General features: G+C 36.3%; 1 protein-coding gene across 2 annotated transcripts in view; it reads right to left on the bottom strand.

Annotated features, from left to right (window-relative positions):
- Positions 1 to 24720, bottom strand: part of TEX9 (testis expressed 9) — a 205797-nt gene that overhangs the window by 179146 nt on the left and 1931 nt on the right. Inside the window, exon 2 of one of the 2 annotated variants that reach the window (XM_079912289.1) lies at positions 21874 to 21903. In XM_079912289.1, coding sequence (XP_079768415.1) covers positions 21874 to 21903 — 30 coding nt within the window. Of the gene's footprint in view, positions 1 to 21873; positions 21904 to 24720 lie in introns of those variants that run through there. The other variant, XM_079912288.1, reaches the window with a different exon arrangement.

A 24720-nucleotide genomic window follows, 5' to 3' on the forward strand; every position in this document is an offset into this window, starting at 1 on the left:
CAGATATATGAAAAATCTAAAGCTATAAAACAACTACAGTAAAATACAGGATAAAGTCTTTGTGACCTTAGGTCATGCAAATATCTCATAGACAGATATCTTACTCAATAATTTATGAACCATAAAAGAAAAAATTGATACATCAAAATTCAAAATTTCAGGTTTTCAAAAGACCATGGTAAGAAAATAAAAGATAAGTGACAGACTGGGACAGAAATATTTCAATAACACCTATCAGTTAAAGTCTCACGTCCTCAGTATATAAAGAACGCTAAAAACTTGATAAGAAGAAAACAGAAATCCTGGAAAAAAACTTGGTGAAAGATCTGAGCAGATACTTTACCAAAAAAGACATATGGAATATGGAATCATTGTTATACACCTGAAACTAATATAATTTTATATGTCAATTATAGCTCAATAAAATAAGTATTAAATAATAAAAACAAAACAAAGCAACTTATAGATGATAAATAAGCACATAAAAAGATAATTTACATCAGTAATTTTTAGAAAAATGCAAATTAAAATCACAACGAGGTACCACTACACACCTATTAAAATGACCAAAAAACCTGAAAACACCCAGGGCTGATGAAGATGTTAAATTTTTATACATTATTGGTAGGAATTTAAAAACTGTATGACTACTTTGGAAATGAGTTTTCAGTTTCTTAGTTATCAATTAACCGTTTACTGATCATATGACACAGCAATCCAACTCCTAGGTAATTACCAAGTAAAAAGCAAAGTATACATTCACACAAAAACCTGTATTGAATGTTCCTAGCAAATCTATTCAAAATTCCCAAAAACTGGTAGCAAGTTAAATGCATTACTACTAATAGTCAAAAAATGGGAATAGGGAGAGGGGGAAGATGGCATAAGAGTAAGACGCAGAGATCACCTTCCTCCCCAGAGATACATCAGAAATACATCTACACGTGGAACAACTCCTACAGAACACCTACTGAACGCTGGAAGAAGACCTCAGACCTCTCAAAAGGCAAGAAACTCTCCACGTACCTGTGTAGGGCAAAAGAAAAAAGAATAAACAGAGACAAAAGAATAGGGACGGGACCTGCACCCGTGGGAGGGAGCTGTGAAGGAGGAAAGGTTTCCACACACTAGAAGCCCCTTCGCGGGCGGAGACTGAGGGTGGCGAAGGGGGAAAGCTTTGGTGCCGTGGAGGAGAGCACAGCAGCAGGGGTGCGGAGGGCGAAGCGGAGAGATTCCCGCACAGAGGATCAGTGTCGACCGGCACTCACTAGCCCGAGAGGCTTGTCTGCTCACCTGCCGGGGCGGGTGGGGTGGGGAGCTGAGGCCCGGGCTTCGGTCGGAGTGCAGGGAGAGGACTGGGGTTGGCGGTGTGAACACAGCCTGCAGGGGGTTAGTGCACCACGGCTAGCCAGGAGGGAGTCTGGGGAAAAGTCTGGACAAGCTGAAGAGGCAAGAGACTTTTTCTTCCCTCTTTGTTTCCTGGTGCGTGAGGAGAGGGGATTAAGAGCGCTGCTTAAAGAAGCTCCAGAGATGGCCGCAAGCCACGGCTAACAGCGCAGACCCTAGAGACGGGCATGAGATGCTGAGGCTGCTGCTGCCGCCACCAAGAAGCCAACCTGCAACCTACAAAAAGGAGACCCCAAACACAGTAAGATAAACAAAATGAGAAGACAGAAAAACACACAGCAGATGAAGGAGCAAGATAAAACCCCACCAGACCTAACAAATGAAGAGGAAATAGGCAGTCTACCTGAAAAAGAATTCAGAATAATGATAGTAAAGATGATCCAAAATCGTGGAAATAGAATAGAGAAAATGCAAGAAACATTTAACAAGGACCTAGAAGAACTGAAGATGAAACAAGCAATGATGAACAACACAAGAAATGAAATTAAAAATACTCTAGAAGGGATCAAGAGCAGAATAACTGAGGCAGAAGAATGGATAAGTGACTGGGAAGATAAAATATTGGAAATAACTACTGCAGAGCAGAATAAAGAGAAAAGAATGAAAAGAACTGAGGACAGTCTCAGAGACCTCTGGGACAACACTAAACAAACCAACATTCGAATTATAGGGGTTCCAGAAGAATAAGAGAAAAAGAAAGGGACTGAGAAAATATTTGAAGAGATTATAGTTGAAAACTTCCCTAATATGGGAAAGGAAATAGTTGATCAAGTCCAGGAAGCACAGAGAGTCCCATACAGGATAAATCCAAGGAGAAACATGCCAAGACACATATTAATCAAACTGTCAAAAATTAAATACAAAGAAAACATATTTAAAGCAGCAAGGGAAAAACAACAAATAACACACAAGGGAATCCCCATAAGGTTAACAGCTGATCTTTCAGCAGAAACTCTGCAAGCCAGAAGGGACTGGCAGGACATATTTAAAGTGATGAAGGAGAAAAATCTACAACCAAGATTACTCTACCCAGCAAGGATCTCATTCAGATTTGATGGAGAAATTAAAATCTTTACAGACAAGCAAAAGCTGAGAGAGTTCAGCACCACCAAACCAGCATTACAACAAATGCTAAAGGATCTTCTCTAGGCAAGAAACACAAGAGAAGGAAAAGACCTACAATAACAAACCCAAAACAATTAAGAAAATGGGAATAGGAACATACATATCGATAATTACCTTAAATGGAAATGGATTAAATGCTCCCACCAAAAGACACAGACTGGCTGAATGGATACAAAAACAAGACCCATATATATGCTGTCTACAAGAGACCCACTTCAGACCTAGGGATACACACAGACTGAAAGTGAGGGGATGGAAAAAGATACTGCATGCAAATGGAAACCAAAACAAAGCTGGAGTAGCAATTCTCATATCAGACAAAACAGACTTTAAAATAAAAAGTACTATAAGAGACAAAGAAGGACACTATGTAATGATCAAGGGATCCATCCAAGAAGACGATATAACAATTGTAAAGATTTATGCACCCACCATAGGAGCACCTCAATACATAAGGCAAATACTAACAGCCATAAAAGGGGAAATCGACAGTAACACAATCATAGTAGGGGACTTTAACACCCCACTTTCACCAATAGACAGTTCGCCCAAAATGAAAATAAATAAGGAAACACAAGCTTTAAATGATACATTAAACAAGATGGACTTAATTGATATTTATAGGACATTCCATCCAAAAACAACAGAATACACATTTTTCTCAAGTGCTCATGGAACCTTCTCCAGGATATATCATATCTTGGGTCACAAATCAAGCTTTGGAAAATTTAAGAAAATTGAAATTGTATCAAGTATCTTTTCTGACCACAATGCTATGAGACTAGATATCAAAAACAGGAAAAGATCTGTAAAAAATACAAACACGTGGAGGCTAAACAATACACTACTTAATAACGAAGTGATCACTGAAGAAATCAAAGAGGAAATCAAAAAACACCTAGAAACAAATGACAATGGAGACACGACGACCCAAAACCTATGGGATGAAGCAAAAGCAGTTCTAAGAGGGAAGTTTATAGCAATACAATCCTACCTTAAGAAACAGGAAACATCTCGAATAAACAACCTAACCTTGCACCTAAAGCAATTAGAGAAAGAAGAACAAAAAAATCCCAAAGTTAGCAGAAGGAAAGAAATCATAAAGATCAGATCAGAAATAAATGAAAAAGAAATGAAGGAAATGATAGCAAAGATCAATAAATCTAAAAGCTGGTTCTTTGAGAAGATAAACAAAATTGATAAACCATTAGCCAGACTCATCAAGAAAAAAAGGGAGAAGACTCAAACCAATAGATTTAGAAATGAAAAAGGAGAAGTAACAACTGACACTGCAGAAAGACAAAAGATCATGAGAGATTACTACAAGCAACTCTATACCAATAAAATGGACAACCTGGAAGAAATGGACAAATTCTTAGAAATGCACAACCTGCCAAGACTGAATCAGGAAGAAATAGAAAATATGAACAGACCAATCACAAGCACTGAAATTGAAACTGTGATTAAAAATCTTCCAACAAACAAAAGCCCAGGACCAGATGGCTTCACAGGTGAATTCTATCAAACATTTAGAGAAGACCTAACACCAATTCTTCTCAAACTCTTCCAAAATATAGCAGAGGGAGGAACACTCCCAAATTCATTCTACGAGGCCACCATCACCTTGATACCAAAACCAGAAAAGGATGTCACAAAGAAAGAAAACTACAGGTCAATATCACTGATGAACATAGATGCAAAAATCCTTAACAAAATACTAGCAAACAGAATCCAACAGCACATTCAAGGATCATACAACATGATCAAGTGGGGTTTATTCCAGGAATGCAAGGATTCTTCAATGTACACAAATCAATCAATGTGATAAACCATATTAACAAATTGAAGGAGAAAAACCATATGATCATCTCAATAGATGCAGAGAAAGCTTTTGACAGAATTCAACACCCATTTATGATAAAAAGCCTCCAGAAAGTAGGCACAGAGGGAACTTTCCTCAACACAATAAAGGCCATAAATGACAAACCCACAGCCAACATCGTCCTCAATACTGAAAAACTGAAAGCATTTCCACTAAGATAAGGAACAAGACAAGGTTGCCCACTCTCACCACTCTTATTCAACATAGTTTGGGAAGTTTTAGCCACAGCAATCAGAGAAGAAAAGGAAATAAAAGGAATTCAAATCGGAAAAGAAGAAGTAAAGCTGTCACTGTTTGCAGATCACATGATACTATACATAGAGAATCGTAAAGATGCTACCAGAAAACTACTAGAGTTAATCAATTAATTTGGTAAAGTAGCAGGATACAAAATTAATGCACAGAAATCTCTGGCATTCCTATACACTAATGATGAAAAATCTGAAAGTGAAATCAAGAAAACACTCCCATTTACCATTGCAACAAAAAGAATAAAATATCTAGGAATAAACCTACCTAAGGAGACAAAAGACCTGTATGCAGAAAATTATAAGACACTGATGAAAGAAATTAAAGATGATACAAATAGATGGAGAGATATACCATGTTCTTGGTTGGAAGAATCAACATTGTCAAAATGACTCTACTACCCAAAGCAATCTATAGATTCAATGCAATCCCTACCAAACCACCACTGCCATTTTTCACGGAACTAGAACAAAAAATTTTGCAATTTGTATGGAAACACAAAAGACCCCGAATAGCCAAAGCAATCTTGAGAACGAAAAATGGAGCTGGAGGAATCAGGCTCCCTGACTTCAGACTATACTACAAATCTACAGTCATCAAGACAGTATGGTACAGGCACAAAAACAGAAATATAGATCAATGGAACAGGATAGAAAGCCCAGAGATAAACCCATGTACATATGGTCACCTTATCTTTGATAAAGGAGGCAGGAATGTACAGTGGAGAAAGGACAGCCTCTTCAATAAGTGGTGCTGGGAAAACTGGACAGGTACATGTAAAAGTATGAGATTCGATCACTCCCTAAGACCATACACAAAAATAAGCTCAAAATGGATTAAAGACCTAAATGTAAGGCCAGAAACTATCAAACTCTTAGAGGAGAACATAGGCAGAACACTCTATGACATAAATCACAGCAAGATCCTTTTTGACCCACCTCCTAGAGAAATGGAAATAAAAGAAAAATAAACAAATGGGACCTAATGAAACTTCAACGCTTTTGCACAGCAAAGGAAACCATAAACAAGACCAAAAGACAACCCTCAGAGTGGGAGAAAATATTTGCAAATGAACCAACTGATAAAGGATTAATCTCCAAAATTTATAAGCAGCTCATGCAGCTCAATAACAGAAAAACAAACAACCCAATCCAAAAATAGGCAGAAGACCTAAATAGACACTTCTCGAAAGAAGATATACAGATTGCCAACAAACACGTGAAAGAATGTTCAACATCATTAATCATTAGAGAAATGCAAATCAAAACTACAATGAGATACCGTCTCACACCAGTCAGAATGGCCATCATCAAAAAATCTAGAAACAATAAATGCTGGAGAGGGTGTGGAGAAAAGGGAACACTCTTGCACTGCTGGTGGGAGTGTGAATTGGTACAGCCACTATAGAGAACAGTATGGAGGTTCCTTAAAAAACTACAAATAGAACTACCTTATGACCCAGCAATCCCACTACTGGTCATATACCCTGAGAAAACCATAATTCAAAAAGAGTCATGTACCAAAATGTTCATTGCAGCTCTATTTCCAAGAGCCCGGAGATGGAAACAACCTAAGTTTCCATCATCGGATGAATGGATAAAGAAGATGTGGCACATATATATAATGGAATATTACTCAGCCATAAAAAGAAATGAAATTGAGTTATTTGTAGTTAGGTGGATAGACCTAGTGTCTGTCATACAGAGTGAAGTAAGTCAGAAAGAGAAAGACAAATAACACATATATATGGAATTTAAGAAAAAAAAATGTCATGAAGAACCTAGGGGTAAGACAGGAATAAAGACACAGACCTACTAGAAAATGGACTTGAGGATATGGGGGGGGGAAGGGTAAGCTGTGACAAAGCGAGACAGAGGCATGGACATATATACACTACCAAACATAAAATAGATAGCTAGTGGGAAGCAGCCGCATAGCACAGGGAGATCAGCTCGTGACTGCCTGGAGGGTGGGATAGGGAGGGTGGGAGGGAGGGAGACGCAAGAGGGAAGAGATATGGGAACATATGTATATGTATAACTGATTCACTTTGTTATAAAGCAGAAACTAACACACCATTGTAAAGCAATTATACTCCAATAAAGATGTAAAAAAAAAAGTGGGAATAACTCAAATGTTTTTCAATTGGTGAATGGGGAAAGACTGGCTTTAAAGGGACACAGGCACAATTCTGGGAATCACGGAAGTGTAATATACAGGCATACCTCATTTTACTGTGCTTCACTTTATTTTACTTTATAGATACTGCATTTTTTTTTACAAATTGCTGGTTGTGGCAACCCTGCACTGAGCAAGTCTCTTAGTGCTGTTTCTCTAATAGCATTTGCTCACTTCATTTCTCTCTGTCACACTTTGGAAATTCTTCAAATATTTCAAACATTTCCATTATTTGTATATCTGTCATGGTGTTTTATAATCAGTGATCTCTAATCAGTGATCTTTTATTTACTATTGTAATTTTGGGGGGCACCTTGAACTGCATCCATGTAAGAGAGCAAAATTAATCAATAAATGTGTATGTTTTGCCTGCTCCACTGACCTGTGTTTCCCCCATCTTTCTCCCTCTCCTCAGGCCTCCCTGTTCCCAAAGACACAACAATCTTAAACTTAGGCCAATTAATAACCCTACAATGTCCTATAAGTGTTCAAGTTAAAGGAAGAGTCATATGTCTCTCACTTAAAATCAAAAGCTGGAAATTATTAAGCTAAGTGAGGAAGGCCCATAGAGAGCTGAGATAGGCCCAAAGCTAGGCCTCTTACATCAAACAGTTAACCAAGTTGCAAATGCAAAGGGAAGTTCTGGAAGGAAATTAAGAGTGCTACTCCAGTGAACACATGAATGATAGGACAGCAAAACAGCCTTATTGCTGATATGACGAAAGCTTGAGCGGTCTGCATAGAAGATTAAACCAGCTACAACATTCTCTTCAGTTGAAGCCTAATCCAGAGCAAGAACCCAACTCTCTTCAATTCTATGTAGGCTGGGAGAGATGAGGAAGCTGCAGAAGAAAAGTCTGAAGGTAGCAGAGGTTGGTTCATGAGGTTTCAAGAAAGAAGCCGTCTCCATAACATATCGGTGCAAGGTGAAGCAGCAAGTGCTGATGTAGAAACTGCAGTAAGTTATCCAGAAGATCTAGCTAAGATCAATATTGAACATGGCTACACTAAAAAATAGATTTTCAATGCAGACAAAGTAGCCTTATATTGGAAGAAGATGCCATCTAGGACCTTCGTAGCTAGAGAGGAAAAGTCAATGCCTGGCTTCAAAGCTTCAAAGGACAGGCTGACTCCCTCATCACATGCTAACGCAGCTGGTGACTTTAAGCTGAAGCCAATGCTCATTTATCATTCTGAAAATCCTAGGCTCCTTAAAATTATGCTAAATCTTCTCTGCCTGTGCTCTATAAATGGAACAAGAAAGCCTGGACAGCAGTACATCTGTTGACAACATGGTTTACTGAATATTTTAAGCCTACTGTTAAGACCTACTGCTCAGAAAAAAAGGTTCCTTTCAAAATATTACTGCTTATTGTTTTCATGCCTGCTAATGCAACATCCATACTTCAGCCCATTGATCAAGGAGTCATTTCAACTTTCACGTCTTATTCTTAAAGAAATACATTTTGTAAGGCTATAGATGCCATAGATAGTGATTCCTAGGATGGATCTGGACAAAGTAAACTGAAAACCTTCTGGAAAGGATTCACCATTCTAGATGCCATTAAGAACATTAAGGGTTCATGGTAAGAGGTCAAAATATCAACATTAACAGGAGTTGAAAGAAGTTGATTCCAATCCTCATGGATGACTTCGAGGGTTCAAGACTTCAATAGAGGAAGTAACTGCAAATGTGGTGGAAATAGCAAGAGAACTAGCATTAGACATGGAGCCTGAAGATGTGAGTGAATTGATGCAATCTCATGATAAATCTTTAACGGATGAGGAGTGGCTTCTTAAGGATGAGCAAAGTGGTTTCTAGAGGTGGAATCTACTCCTGGTGAAGATGCTATGAAGATGCAGTGGCAGAGTTTGAGAGGACTGACTCTAATTTTGAAAGAAGTCCTACTGGGGGTACAATGCTATCGAACAGCATTGCATGCTACAGAGAAACGTTTGTGAAAGCAAGAGCTTACTGATGCAGCAGACTTTGTTTCTGTCTTGGTTTAAGAAATTGCCATAGCCACCCCAACCTTCAGCAACCACCACCCTGATCAGTCAGCAGCATCAACACTGAGGCAAGACCCTCCACCAGCAAAAAGATTATGACTTTCTGAAAGCTCAGGTGATGGTTAATATTTTTTAGCAGTAAAGTATTATTTAATTAAAGTATGTACACTTTTTTAAAAAGACAATGCTATTTCACATTTAATGGACTACAGTATAGTATAAACAACTCTTATATGCACTGAGAAAGCAAATCTGTAAGCTATGCCTGCATCTTGACCGTGATGGTATTTAAGAAAAACTAGTAAAGAAGTAATACAGAATAATAAAATAATTAATCCTAAAAAATAGGAAAGAAGGAAAAAAGAAAGAACAGATGAGAGAAATTAAAAACATAAGCAAGTCAGTTATATGACTAATTATATGAAGTACAAATGGACTAAACCCTTCAATTAAAAGGCAAAGATTTCCAGACTGGATTTAAAAAAACAACTCAAGTGTGTGCTGTTACACTTTAAATATAAGTACACAGATTGAAACCAAAGTAATGGAAATAAATATCATACAAACTATAAAGTAAAGGAAGCTTGTGTGGAAATATTAGTAACAGATAAGGTAAACTTTAAGGCAAGAAGTATACTAGAGATAAAGGGTGGCATTTCCTAAGATAAAAGGGTCAATTCAACATGAATACACAGCAATCCTGAGTTTTTACATCCAAAATAACATAGTTTCAAACAAGGTAATAATACAAAAAAGGAGAAATAGACATAACCCCAAACTTAGTTTAATACACCTATTTCTGGTGTGTTAGACTAAAACAAGAAAACTAAGTTATATAGACTCTTTGAACAAAATTATTAAAAAATTTAACCCACCTGATATATATATATATATATATATATATATATATATATATATAGGACACTATATATGTACGACACTACATATATATATATGTAGGACACTACACTAAGCAACTGGAGAATACACATTCTTTTCACGTGCTCACAAAATATTTACCAAAATGCACTATATGGTATACATAAAACAAGTCTGAAAAAACTTCAAAAAATTAAAATCACATAGGGTATGTTCTCAGGCTATGGTGGAATAAAACTAGAAATCAATTAATAGATAACTAGAAAATTTGATAACGTTTAGAAGTTAACCAACATTCTTCTAAATAACCCAGCAGTCAGGAAAGCACGATGAAAATTAGATATTGAAAATAAAACACACTAAACTTTATGGGATATGGCTAAAATGGTGTGTGCTGGTTATTACTTACTGCCTTTCAGTTCTAAGTTCCACCTATTAGGCTGCTTTGTGAAAATGGGTTTGGGTCCTTTAAATATTTCCCCTTGCCAACTGGTACTTTGCCATTAGAGGGCACTGTAAATACATTGCAGGAGGGAAAAGTTTTTGCTTCCTGGTTCTGGGGTGCCTGCTGTGCAAGCTTCTCCAGGATGCATTATTTCCCCCTACACTAGACTTCTGCAGTGCACAGTGGCCAGCAGCACCTAGCAGCCAGCGGCTTCCCCTGGCATATCCCTCAGGCACTTTTGTAGCAAAGGGCCTCCAGTGAGATATCTCCCTGTGAAGAGTCTTCCCTGGCACCCCACAAGGTGGATTTCCAGCAAGTTTCAGAGGGTGGATTTCCAGCATATTGAAGCAGGATGGCACCACAGTAACCTTTCTGCCATCTAGTGAGCCACGCTGTGCCTTCTAAAGAAAGGTCTGGATCTCAGGCCTCAGTGGGCCTCTTCCTTGGTGTGCTATCTCAGCTTTGGGGTGTACTAGCTTTTCCCTGTATCTACTATTCCTATATTCTTTTGAATCCTCTTTAATTCTTGCTAACCAATCCCTCATTACTGCCATCCCCTGGTATGGTTAATAATTCCTTATATTAAAATCTTTCTGTTGAAATTACTGTGTGATTTCTCTCTCCTGATTGGACCTGTTGATTCACAGTGCTTAGGAGAAAAATGACTTTCAATGCATATATTGGAAAAAAATGAAAAATCAACTTCTAAGTTACCATCTCAAGAAGTTAGAAAAAGAATAAAAAATAGAAGGAAATTAATAAAAGTGAAAACATAAATTGAAAAAAGAGTAAGCTCACATACATAGACAAAAATCAACAGAATCAAAAATTTTTTCTGTCATAATATCTATAAACTTGATAAACTCTTAGAAAGACCAATCAAGAAAAAGAAAGTATACACTACTAATATCAAAATGAAAGGGAGATATCACTGCAGATCCTACAGACATAAAAAGATAATATAGGGTTATGATACATAGTTTTATATAAATAAATTTAACAAACTAAATAAAACCGATGATTTTCTTTAAGATCACAAGTTATCTAAATTGACACAAGAAAAAATTTTTTTAATCTGAATAGTTGTTAAATATATTAAATCCAGAGGGGTCCAGATCAAGATGGCAGAGTAGGGAGATTCTGAGCTCACCTCCTCCCATGGACACAACAAAACAACAACTACATATAGAACAACTATCTCTGAGAATAACCTGATGACCTGCAGAATGGATTTTCTACAACTAAGGAGAGAAAGAAAAGGCCACATCAAGACAGGTAGAAGGGGCAGAGACATGGTCTAGTCAGAACCCACACCCCAAGTGCTGTGACCCACACATGGGAAAGATATTACAACCACAGAGGTTCCCCTGGAGGAGTATGGGGTCTGAGCACCATGTGGGTCGCCACGACCCAGAAAATCTGCACCAGGAAGATGAGCCCCCATAACATTCAGCTTTGAAAACCAGCAAGCTCACCAGGAGAGCTGGCGGGCTTTGGGAAAGCAAGACTCTACTCCTGAAGAGCTCATGCACAGACTCACTCACTCTGATACCCAGCACAGAGGCAGAAGCTTGAAAAGTACCTGGGTCACACAAGGAGATTCACTGGCTAATTTTAGGGCATATGCTGGAGAGGCAGGTATCTGGTGGAACTTTCTCTGGGGATGGAAGTGCTGATGGGCACCATCTTTTATTTTTAGCTCTCTTTCTACCTAGCTGGCCCAGGGCTGGCAGGCACCATTTCTGTCACTCTCCATCAACCTAGCTAATGCCATATGTCCTGCCCTGGCATTCCCCTGAGGACCCATCTACCAAGCCTGCCAGCCACTGGCCAGCCCCTCCAAAGTGGCTCCCACCTCGCCCCACTTAGTGGGTACCCTGGCTGGCACTGGCACCCCTCCAAAGCAGCTCCCACTCTGGGGGGCAGCCCTGCACACCAGCATGACTACAGAAGTCACAGCCAGGCCACACAGCCAGTATACCAGGGGATAGCCCCCCTCACCAGTGTGTCTGCAACAATCAGGGCCCAACCACAACAGGAGAGTGCACACAGCCCACAGAGGGAATACTCCTGGAGGCGCTGGTGACCAGGGGGATTGCACTATTGGGCTCCACAAAACACTTTCTACATAGGCTGTTCTTTCAAGACCAGGAGATGTAACTGATATACCTAATAAAGAAACAAACACAGAAAGTTAGGCAAAATAGGAGACAAAGTAATACCTCCAAATGAAAGAATAAGACAAAACCCCAGAAATAAAACTAAACAAAATGGAGATAAGGAATTTACCAGAGACTATAAAGTAATAGTCATAAAAATGTTCACCAAACTTGAGAGAAGAATGGATGAAATCAATGAGACCTTCAACAAAGATAGAAAATATAAAAAAGAACCAGCAGAACTGAATAATACAAAAATGTAAATGAAAAATACACTAAAGGGAATTAATAGCATATTAGAGGATACAGATGAACAGATCAGCAATCTGGAAGACAAGGTAGTAGAAATCGCCCAATTAGACCAGCAAAAAGAAAAAAGCACTAAAACAAGCAAACAAAAATAAGATAGTTTAAGAGACCTCTGAGACAACGTTAGGTGTAAAAATGTACAAACAAGACTACCATACCCAGCAAGGTTATTATTCAGCATAAAAGGAGAGATAAAGAGTTTTCCATACAAGTAAAAGCTGAAGGAGTTCATCGCCATTAAACCAGCCTTACAAGAAATGTTAAAGGGACTTCTTTAAATAGAAAAGAAAAGGCCAAAACTAGAAACAAGAAAATTATGAAAGAAAAGTATTATTAGTAAAAGCAAACACATAGTAATGATAGCGGATCAACCACTGATAAAGCTAGTATGAAGGTTAAAAGACAAAAGTAGTAAAATCATCTATCTAAAATAATTAGGGACTTCCCTGGTGGTCCAGTGGTAAGGAATCCGCCTTCCAAGGCAAGTTCCATCCCTGGTCGGGGAACTAAGATGCCACGGGGCAACTAAGCCCATGCGCAGCAGCTACTGAGCTCGTGCGCCTCAACAAGGGAGCCCATGTGCCGCAAACTACAGAGTCCATGAGCCCTGGAGCCTGCACGCCACAACCAGAGAGAGAAAACCCACATGCCACAACTAGAGAGAAGCCCAAGCACCACAACTAGAGAGAAGCCTGCGCACTGCAACAAAGAGCCTGAGCGCTGTGGCAGAAGATCCCACATGCCACTACGACAATCCCACGTGCCGCAACTGAGATCAAGGCAGCCAAAGAAATAAAGTAAAATAAATAAATTAAAAAATAAAATAATTAGTTAAGCAATACAAAAAATAAAAAGGTGTAAAATATGACATCCAAAACATAAAACATTGGAAGGGGGGAGTAAAAAATGTAGCATTTTTAGAAGCATTCAAACTTAAGTGACCATCAAATTAAAATAGACTGAAATATACATTGGTTTTTATATATGAACCTCATGGTAACCACAAACCAAAAACCTATAACAGTTACATAAAAAATAAAGAAAGGAATCCAGACATAACACTACAGACAGTCATCAAACTATGAGGGAAGAGAGCAAAAAAAGAAGGAAGGAACAGAGAAAAACTACATAAACGACCAGAATACAAGTAACAAAATGGTAATAAGTACATATCTAACAATATTTACTTAAAATGTAAATAAATTCTCCAATAAAAAGACACAGGTGGGGCTTCCCTGGTGGCGCAGTGGTTGAGAGTCTGCCTGTCGATGCAGGGGACACGGGTTTGTGCCCCGGTCCGGGAAGCTCCCACATGCCGTGGAGTGGCTAGGCCCGTGAGCCATGGCCGCTGAGCCTGCATGTCCAGAGCCTGTGCTCCACAATGCGAGAGGCTACAACAGTGAGAGCCCCACATACCATAAAAAAAAAAAAAAAAAAAAAAGACATGGGTGACTGAATGGATTAAAGAAAAAAAAAGAAGACCCATATATATGCTGCCTACAAGAGACTTACTTTAGATGTAAAGACACAGACTGAAAGTGAAGGGATGAAAAAAGATATTCCATGCAAATGGAAATGAGAAGAAAGTTGGGGTAGCAATACTTATATCAGACAAAATAATCTTTAAAACCCAGACGGTAAAAAGAGACAAAGAAGGGTATTACATAATGACAAAGGGATCAATCCAACAAGGTGACATAACACTTGTAACTGCCTATGCACCCAACATAGGAGCCCCTAAACACATAAAGCAAATATTAACAGACATAAAAGGAAAAGTTGACTGTAATGCAGTAATAGTAGGGGACCTAAACACCACACTTACATCAGTGGACAGATCATCCAGACAGAAAATCAATAAGGAAACATTGACCTTAAATGACATATTAGACCAGATGTACTTAACAGATATATGTAGAACTTTCCACCCCCAAACAGCAGACTACACATTCTTCTCAAGAGCACCTTGAACATTCTCCAGGATAGATCACATGTTAGACCACAAAACAAGTCTCAGTAAATTTAGGATGACTGAAATTATATCAAGCATCTTTTCTGACCATAACACTATGAGACTAGAAATCAATTACAAGAAGAAAACTAAGAAAAAAACACAAATACTTGGATGCTAACCAACATGCTTCTAAGCAACCAATGAGTCAATGAAGAAATCAAAGAGGAAATCAAAAAATTCCTTAAGACAAATGAAAATGGAAACACAGTGTTCCAAAATCAATGGGACACAGCAAAAGCAGTTTTAAGAGGGAAATTTATAGCAATACAGGCCTACCTCAGGAAACAAGAAAAATCTCAAATAAACAAACTAAATTTACACCCAAAGGAACTAGCAAAGAAGAATAAACAAACCCCAAAGTTAGTATTGTAGAAGGAAGACAATAATAAAGATCAGAGTTGAAATAAATAAATTAGAGATTGAATACAATAGAAACAATCAATGAAACTAAGGGCCGATTCTTTGAAAATATAAACAAAAGTGATAAACCTTTAGCCAGACTCATTCAAGGAGAGAGAGAGAGACAGACACAGAATTCAAATAAATAAAATCAGAAAGAAGAGAGAAGTACAACTTAGACCTCAGAAATAAAAAAGATTATAAGACATTACTATGAACAATTATACACCAACAAATTGGACAACATAGGAGAAACGGATAAATGCCTAGAAGCATACACTCTTCTAAGAATGAGTCAGGAAAAAATATAAAATTTGAGTAGACTGTTCACTAGTAATGAATCAGTAATCAAACAACTCCCAACAAAAAAAAAAGTCCAGGACCAGACAACTTCACAGGTGAATTCCACCAAAGATTTAAAGAAGAGTAAATACCCATCCTTCTCAAACTACTAAAAAAATTGAAGAGAAATGAATGCTTCCAAATTCATTCTACAAGGCTAGCATTACCTTGATACCCAAACCAGATAAAGATACTACAAAAAAATTACAGACCAATATCCCTGATGGACACAGATGCAAAAATCCTCAACAAAATATTAACAAACGAAATTCAACAATACACTAAAAGGATCATACACCATGATCAAATGATATTTATTCCAGAGATGCAAGGTTGATTCATTATTTGCAAATCAATCAACATGATACATCACATTAAGAAAACAAAGGATAAAAATAATACGATCATCTGAATAGATGCATAAAAAACATTTGACAAAATTCAACATTTATTTATGATAAAAACTCTCCAGAAAGTGGGTACAGAGGGAACTTACCACAACATAATAAAGGCCATATATGAAAAACCCACAGCTAACATAATATTCAAGGGTGAAAAGCTGAAAGCTCTTTCTCTAAGATCAGGAACAAGATAAGGGTGCTCATATCATCACTTTTAGTCAACATAGTATTGGAAGTCCTAGCCACAGCAATCTGATAAGAAAAAGAAATAAAAGGTGTCCAAATCGGAAAGCAAGAAATAAAACTGTCACTATTTGTAGATGACATGATACTATACATAAAAAAATCCTAAAACTACCAAAAACTATTAGAACTAATGAATGAATTCAATAAGATTGCAGGATGCAAGATTTTAATATATAGAAAACTGTTGCACTGCTATACACTAATAATAAACTACCAGAAACAGAAATTAAGAAAACAATCCCATCTACAACTGCAATTGCATCAAAAAAGAATAAAATACCTAGGAATACATTTAACCAAGGAGGAAAGACCTGTACTCTGAAAACAATAAGACTGTGGATGAAAGAAATTGAAGACAATACAAATAAATGGAAAGATATACTGTCCTCATGGATTGGAAGAATTAATATTATTAAAATGACCATACCACCTAAAGCAACCTACAGATTTAATGCAATCCCAGAATACCAATGGCATTTTTCATAGAACTGGAACAAATAATTCAAAAATTTGTATAAAACCGCAAAAGACTTTGAATTGCAAAACCAATTTTAAGAAAGAAGAACAAAGCTGGAGGTATCATGCTCCCTGATTTCAAGCTATACTGCAAAACAACTGTAATCAAAACAGTATGGTACTAGCACAAAAACAGACATAGATGAATGGAACAGAATAGAGAGCCCAGAAATAAACCCACATTTACACGGCAAATTAATTTACAACAAAGGAGCCAAGAACATAGAGTGGGGAAAGACTGTTTTTTATAAATGGTGTTGGGAAAACTGGTCGGCTACATGGGAAAGAAGGACACTGGACCATGTTCTTACACCATTTACAAAAATAAATTTAAAATGGATTAAAGACCTAAATGTTCGTTCTGAAACCATAAAATTCTTATAAGAAAATATAGGCAGTAGGTTTCTTGATATTGGTCTTAGGAATATTTTTTTTGGATCTGTCTTCTCAGGTAAGGGCTACAAAAGCAAAAATAATCAAATGGAACTACAACAAACTAAAAAGGTTTTGCACAGAAATGGAAACCATCAACAAAATGAGAAGGCAACCTACTAAATGGGAGATGATAGTTGCAAAAGGGGTTAATATCCAAAATGTATAAAGAACTCACACAACTCAACATCAAACAAAAACAAGTAAAAATTGGGCAGAGGACATGAATAGACATTTTTCCAGGGAAGACATGTAGATGGCCAATGGACATATGAAAACATGCTCAACATCAATAATTATCAAGGAATAGCAAATCAAAACCACAAGGAGATATTACCTCACACCTGTCAGAATGGCTATTATCAAAAAGACAACAAATAATGAGTGTTGGCAAAGATGTGGAGAAAAGGCAACCCTCATGCCCCGTTGGTAGGAATGTAAATTGGTGCAGCCACTATGGAAAACAGTATGGAGGTTCCTCAAAAAACTAAAAATAGAACTATCATATGATCTAGCAATTTCACCTCTGTGTATTTATCTGAAGAAAATGAAAATATAATTCAAAAATATATATGTACCCCTATGTTCATTGCAGCATTATTTACAATAGCCAATGTGGAAATATGGAAGCAACCTAAATGTCCATCTATAGACAAAGGGATAAAGAAGATGTGAGATACATATATATTATATATCTATGTATTATATATATATAAGAGAATATTACTCAGCCATAGATATATACTCTATGTTATCACTTGCATGTGGAATCTAAAATACAAAACAACCCCTCAGGGGCAAAACTGCCCCTGGTTGAGAACCACTGCTTTTGACAAATTATTAAGCAGAGAGTATCTCATACTCCACTCTGAATCTGAATAACCACTGGCAAGAGATGATGATTCACAGAGACCATTTTAATCTTCTCATTAGTCATTATGATGCTTTTCCTATGCAAAAATAAAACTGACAACATTGCAAAAAATACAAAAATACAAAACAAGTGAATAAATAAAACGAAATGAAACAGACTCATAGATTCAGAGAACAAACTGGTGGTTATCAGAGGGAAGGGGAGTAGGGGGTTAAGCAAAACAAGTAAAGGGGAATAAGAGGTACAAACTCCTAGATATAAAATAAGTAAATCATAGGGATGAAATGTACAGCATAGGGAATATAGTCAATACTATTGTAATAACTCTGTATGGTGACAGATGGACTTAGACTTATTGTGGTGATCAGTCTGTAATGTATATAAATGCTGAATCAGTATGTTGTACAATTGAAACTAATATAATATTGTATGTCAACTATACTTCAATTAAAAAATAAAAAGGAGGCTTCCCTGGTGGCGCAGTGGTTGAGAGTCCGCCTGCCGATGCAGGGGACACGGGTTCGTGCCCCGGTCCGGGAAGATCCCACATGCCGCGGAGCGGCTGGGCCCGTGAGCCATGGCCGCTGAGCCTGCGCATCCAGAGCCTGCGCTCCGCAACGGGAGAGGCCACAACAGTGAGAGGCCCGTGTACCGCAAAAAAAATAAAATAAAAAAAATAAATAAAATAAAAAGGAAAAAATGGATAAGGTAAAATAAATAAATAATAAAAGAAAGAAATACATTAAATCTGTAACTAAAATCTATCCCAAAGAAAATTCGAGTATAGATGACTTTACTGGTGATTTCTGCCAAACATTTAAAGAAAGAAATAATACCAATCTTGTACAACCTCTTTTAAGGAATATAGAGAGAGCACTTCTTCCTAACTCATTTTATGAGACCAGCATAAGCCTGATACAAAAATATACAAGGAAATTACAAGAAAAGAAAACTGCATAAGTGTACTTCTTATTAATTGATACACACATTAGTATAAAATATTAGAAAATCAGATCCAGAGAATATATGTACTACGTCATGACCAAATTCGCTTATTCTAGGAATAAAAAATGGTATAGGGACTTCCCCAGTGGTCCAGTGGTTAAGACTCTGCCTTCCAATGGAGGCCGTGGGTTTGATCCCTAGCGCGGGAACTAAGATCCCACATGCCATGGGGTGTGGGCAAAAAAATTTTTTTAAATGGTTTAAATTTTGAAAGTTAATCAATATAATTTACTTCTTTAACAAAAAGTGAACATTAAGGCCATATGATTACCTCAACAGATACAAAAAGGCATCCAGGGCTTCCCTGGTGGCGCAGTGGTTGGGAGTCCGCCTGCCGATGCAGGGGACACGGGTTCGTGCCCCGGTCTGGGAGGATCCCACATGCCGTGGAGCGGCTGGGCCCGTGAGTCACGGCCGCTGAGCCTGTGCGTCCGGAGCCTGTGCTCCGCAGTGGGAGAGGCCGCGGCCGTGAGAGGCCCGCGTACCGACAAAAAAAAAAAAAAAAAAAAAAAAAGGCATCCAATTAAATTAACCACTAGTTCATGATAAAAACTCTCAACAAACTAGGAATAGAAGAGAACCTCTTTAATATGATTAAGTTTATACATAAAAAGTCTATTGCTCACATATTTAATGGTGAAATGTTGAGTGCTTTCTCCCTGAGCTCAGAACAATTCAAATACATTCGTTTTCATCATTTCTGTTAATTATTGTTCCATAGGTCCCAATTAGTGCAAAAGGGTACAAAACAAGAATTATGAGGTATAAATATTGGAAAGGAGCAAGTAAAAATGTAATTCCAGGTGACGTGGTTGTCAATATAGAAAAACTCAAAAAAATATGTACACTATTAGAATTAATAAATGAATTTAGGTAGGTCACTAGATACAAACTCAATATATAAAAATCTATTGCATTTCTATATATTACACTTGCAAAAACAATTAGTCAATAAAATTTTAGATACAACACTATTAACAATAGCTTTGGAAACGGTCTAATATCTAGGAATGAATCTGATGAAAGACACGCAAGATTGCTAAACTGAAAAATACAAAACATTGTAGGGAAAACCACAGAACACTTAAACAAATAGATAAATATACCATGTTCATGGATTTGAAGACTCTGTTTTATAAAGACATCAATTCTCCCAAAATTAATTTATTGACTCAATGCAGTCACAGTCAAATTCCCAGCAAGGTTTTCTGTGGAAATTTATCAGGCAATTCTAAACTTTATACGGAAATGCAAGAGCCAAAAAATCAGGAAGAAGAAATTGTTGGAAGATTTACAAGATCAGATACCAAGACTTAGCATAAACCTACAATATTTAAGATAGTGTGGTACTGGTGCAGTGATAGGTAAACAAACAGTGAAATAGAAGAGAGAGTCTAGAAACAGGCCCATGCCTATACAGTAACCTGATATACATCAAAGGTGCTACTGCAATTTTGTGGTAATGAGATTTTTTTTCAAAACTTGATGCTGGAGCAGTTAGATAATTCATACGTAACAAACTTTAACCCTATTTTATACCATTTACAAAACTTAATTCCAATTGGATTATAGGCCTAATATGAAAGGAAATCAATAATTTTCTAGAACAGAGGTTAGTAAATTTTTTCTGTAAAGTACAAGATACTCAATATTTTCAATTTTGTGGTCCACATGGTCTCCGTTGCAACTACTCAACTCTGCTGCTACAGCACAAAAGCAACCATAGACAGTACACTAACGAATTGGAATCGTTGTGTTCCAATAAAAATTTATTTACAAAAACAGGTGGCAGGCCACATGGGCCATAGTCTGCTGACACGTTCTAGAAGATAACATAGACGAATAATTCCATGCCCTTGGGGTAGGCAGCGATTTCTTAAATAAGACCCAAAAAACCATGAACCATAAAAGATTTATAAATTCTGAAATTCTATTTATCGAAGTACACCATCAAGAGAGTGAACCAGAAAGTCATAGACCAAGAGAAGATATTTGTGATATATATGCATATATATATATGCATGTTTATATACATATATCATAGATGTAGCATATATATCCAAAAAATATCTCATAGCCACAATATCTAAAGAATGCCAACAAATCAGTAAGAAAAAGATAAACAACACAATGAAGATAAACAGCTCAAACAAAATGAGAAAAATCTTGAGTGGGAGTTTTAGAAAACAGAATATCAGCATGGACATAAGTACATGAAAAGATATTCCATATGATTAGTTATCAAGCAAATAAAAATAAAACCAGAATGTAATATCAGTATGGACTCATCAGAACGGCTAAAATGAAAAGAATTGACAATATGCAGTGGTAACCAGATTATGGAGCAACTGGAACTGGAACTTCCATATACACTAATGAAAGTGTAAATTGTTACAATTACCTTGAATCACTCTACTAAAACCTCCTCTACGACCCAGCAGTTCCAGTACTAGGTATATAAGAGAAATGCATGAATATCGCAGAAGGCATGTACAAGGCAAGCCATAGCAGTTTTCTTCCTAATAGCCCCAAACTGAAAATAACTCAAATGTCTATCAACAGAGGAATGGATAACTAAATTGTGGTGTATTCATACAGTGGGATACTATAAGCAATAGAAAAGAACTGATAACATGGATTAGTATAGTAGACATGATATGAAACTAAAAGAGCCAGACACAAAATTAGAATAAGCTGTATGATTCTATTTCTATGAATTTCAGGGACAGATAAAATAATCTGTGGTGGTGGGTACAATGGAGGACCACAATGGAGCATTCTAGGGAGCAGAAATATTCTACATCTTGATCTGGGTAGTGGTTACATGAGTAATACACGTTTAAAAATTCATTGGGCTATATACTTATAATTTGTGCACTTTAGTCTCAGTATGTTAAAACTCAAAAAAAAAACTTTAAAAAATCATAGAAATTTACAGGATATATTTTCACTGAAAGATTCAAACAACACTGAAATATAGAGACTAAAACATTAGTCTTACCTCTGTTTCCTGTCCCTCATTCTTGCTGTCCTCCCTAAAAAAAAACATTAGGTGATTCTACTTCCAAATTATCTTTTATACATTTACATGCACATATATATGTGCATATATATATATATATATATATGTATATGCATATGTATGTGTAACATTAAAAAATTCACATCCACACTTCACAATAATTCTGTAATTTTATTTTTAGCCTAAAAATACATCTCTCAGCTCTTTCTGTCGAATACAGATCAGTCTCATTTTAACAGCTGCACAGTATTCTATTGTATCAATGTAACATAATTAATTAATTTCCCTACTAACGGATATATAAATTACTCCTAATTTTTCACTATTTGAAACAATGTTGCAACAAACTTTCTTAAAATTTCTTGGTGCACACAAACAAGTATTTTCTTTTTTGTGCACTATGAACAATTCTTTTGGCTGAAACAGTAGAAACAAAATTGCTGAGTAAAAGAAATTGTAGAGTAAAAATTTTGGTAAATTCTGCTAAATTGCTTTCTAAGAAAGTCTTACAAATTACATTCTGACCAACAGTATATGAAAATACCTGTTTCCCAACATTTTTATAAACACTAGATATTATCAATCTCTTACACATTTGCCAGTTCTAAGGGCAAAAAAAAAAAATGCAATTCACTGTTATTTTAAATTACTTTTTATTCATTATTTACATTTCTCCTTATGGAAGTGGTTATTTAGATCCTTTGCACATGTTTTTATTAGGTTGCTTATATTTTTATTATCAATTTTGGGGTGTTCTTTATTAAATGTAATAATATATATTTTGAAAATATTTTCTCCTGGTTTGCCACTTTTAACTTTCTTTTTCTTATCATATAGCATTAGCCAGGACTCTCAAAGCAATATTGAAAAAACTTTCATAGGAAAGCTTCTAATACTTCATTAGCTATGATGCTTGTGTATGCAGATATCTTTCATTAAAACAGAGAAGTTTCTTTCTATTTCTGGTTGGCAAAAGTGGTTTTCTTTCTAATCAACCTAGGGGCAGGACAGGAATAAAGACACAGACGTAGAGAATGGACCTGAGGACACAGGGTGGGTGAAGGGTAAGCTGGGACGAAGTGAAAGAGTGGCATTGACATATATATACTACCAAATGTAAAATAGCTAGTGGGAAGTAGCTGCATAGCACAGGTTTCTGTGCTTTGTGACCACCTAGAGGGGTGGGATAGGGAGAGTGGGAGGGAGATGCAAGAGGAAGGGGATATGGGGATACATGTATACATATAGCTGATTCACTTTGTTATACAGCAGAAACTAACACAACATTGTAAAGCAATTTTACTCCAATAAAGATGTTAAAAAAAATAGATGTCAAATTGTATCAAACGCCATTTGTATCTCTTAATATTTTTTTTATTTTGAATGTAATGATTTGCATTAATATATTTTGAATTTTGAATCAGCCTTGAATACCTTAGATAAATAGCTTAGATAAATCCTTCTTACTTATGACATTTAAAAAATACATTTCTGGCATTAGTAAAGTGTTACTAATACCAATACTTAAGATATCTGTATATGTGTTCATAAGTGAGTGTACGCTTTTCTTGCCAGTTTTAAAATTCAGGCCATGTCAGCTCCAATGTAAATGAGTTAGAAAACTTTCTATTTTTTCCATGCTTTGGATTAACTAATTAATATACCATAGGGATTATTTGTTCCTTACTTATAGAACCATCTTTGTTGGGTGACCTTTTATGAGAGAGCTTTGACTATGCTCTCACTGTTTTTATTGTTGTTGTTTTAAGGTGACTATTTCTTCATGGGTCAATTTTGGTGATTTCTATTTTCCAGAAATTATTTTAATCTAGAATTTTCTAATTTATTATCTTAAATTTTGTATTCATCTCAGATTTTTTAGAATCTACTCTATACTTATAATGTCCCTTTCTTATTTCAAAGGTTGATAATTCTGTCTCTCTTTTTTTTTTAACCTTGATTAAACATTCTAGACTTCTGATATTTTTGCTTCTTTTCAGATGATCAGTTTTAATTTTATTCAGATTAACTCTACTCCTTATTTCATGCATTTCTGGTTTTTTCTTTAGTAATACTTTCCTTATATATTTTTATTTTTCTTCCTTTAGCTTCTTGAACTGTATGCACGATTTACTTCCATTCAATCTTTTCCTATTTTCTAATGCATGCATCCAGGGCTATAAGTTTTCTCTGAGTATGTATAGATTTTGAATTGTATTGATCTCATTGTTCTTCTTGTTGTAGCAGTTAAATATACTGGCTCTGGACTATACTATCTAGGTTCAAATCCCAACTCTGTCATCTATGGACTATGTGCCCTTGGGCAGGTTATTTAACAGAGCTTTGTGTTTCAGTTCTTCATCTGTGAAATAGATGATAATGGAATCAACTTCTCAGGATTATTGTGATAATAAAATGAGACAATCCAGGTGGATCACTTACCACAAAGCTGGTTGTATAGTAACGTTTAATAAATTTTTGGTATTGTTATGTTTAAATAATTGATAGCTTCAGTTTACATTTCTTTTCATTAAAGTTATTCTAAGTTAAAGTTATTTAAAGGTGTGGGTTTTTTATTTCCAAGTTACAAAAATTGTATTCTTTTGTACTAACTCCAAATTTTATTGCAGTGTGATCAAAGAATGTGACCTGAATGATTTCTTATCTGGGAATTTATTAACATTTTCTTTTCTCTCTTTGTTTTAGAAAGTAGTTAATGTTGCATGTGTGTTAGAAGAGATTATGCATTCACCATTTATTGTGTACAGTCCTTTACACCTATTCAGTCAAGTTTCTTTATTGTATTATTCAAATTCTCACTACGCT

The sequence above is a fragment of the Stenella coeruleoalba genome (assembly GCF_951394435.1).
Source record: "Stenella coeruleoalba genome assembly, chromosome: 2".
Lineage (NCBI taxonomy): Eukaryota > Metazoa > Chordata > Mammalia > Artiodactyla > Delphinidae > Stenella > Stenella coeruleoalba.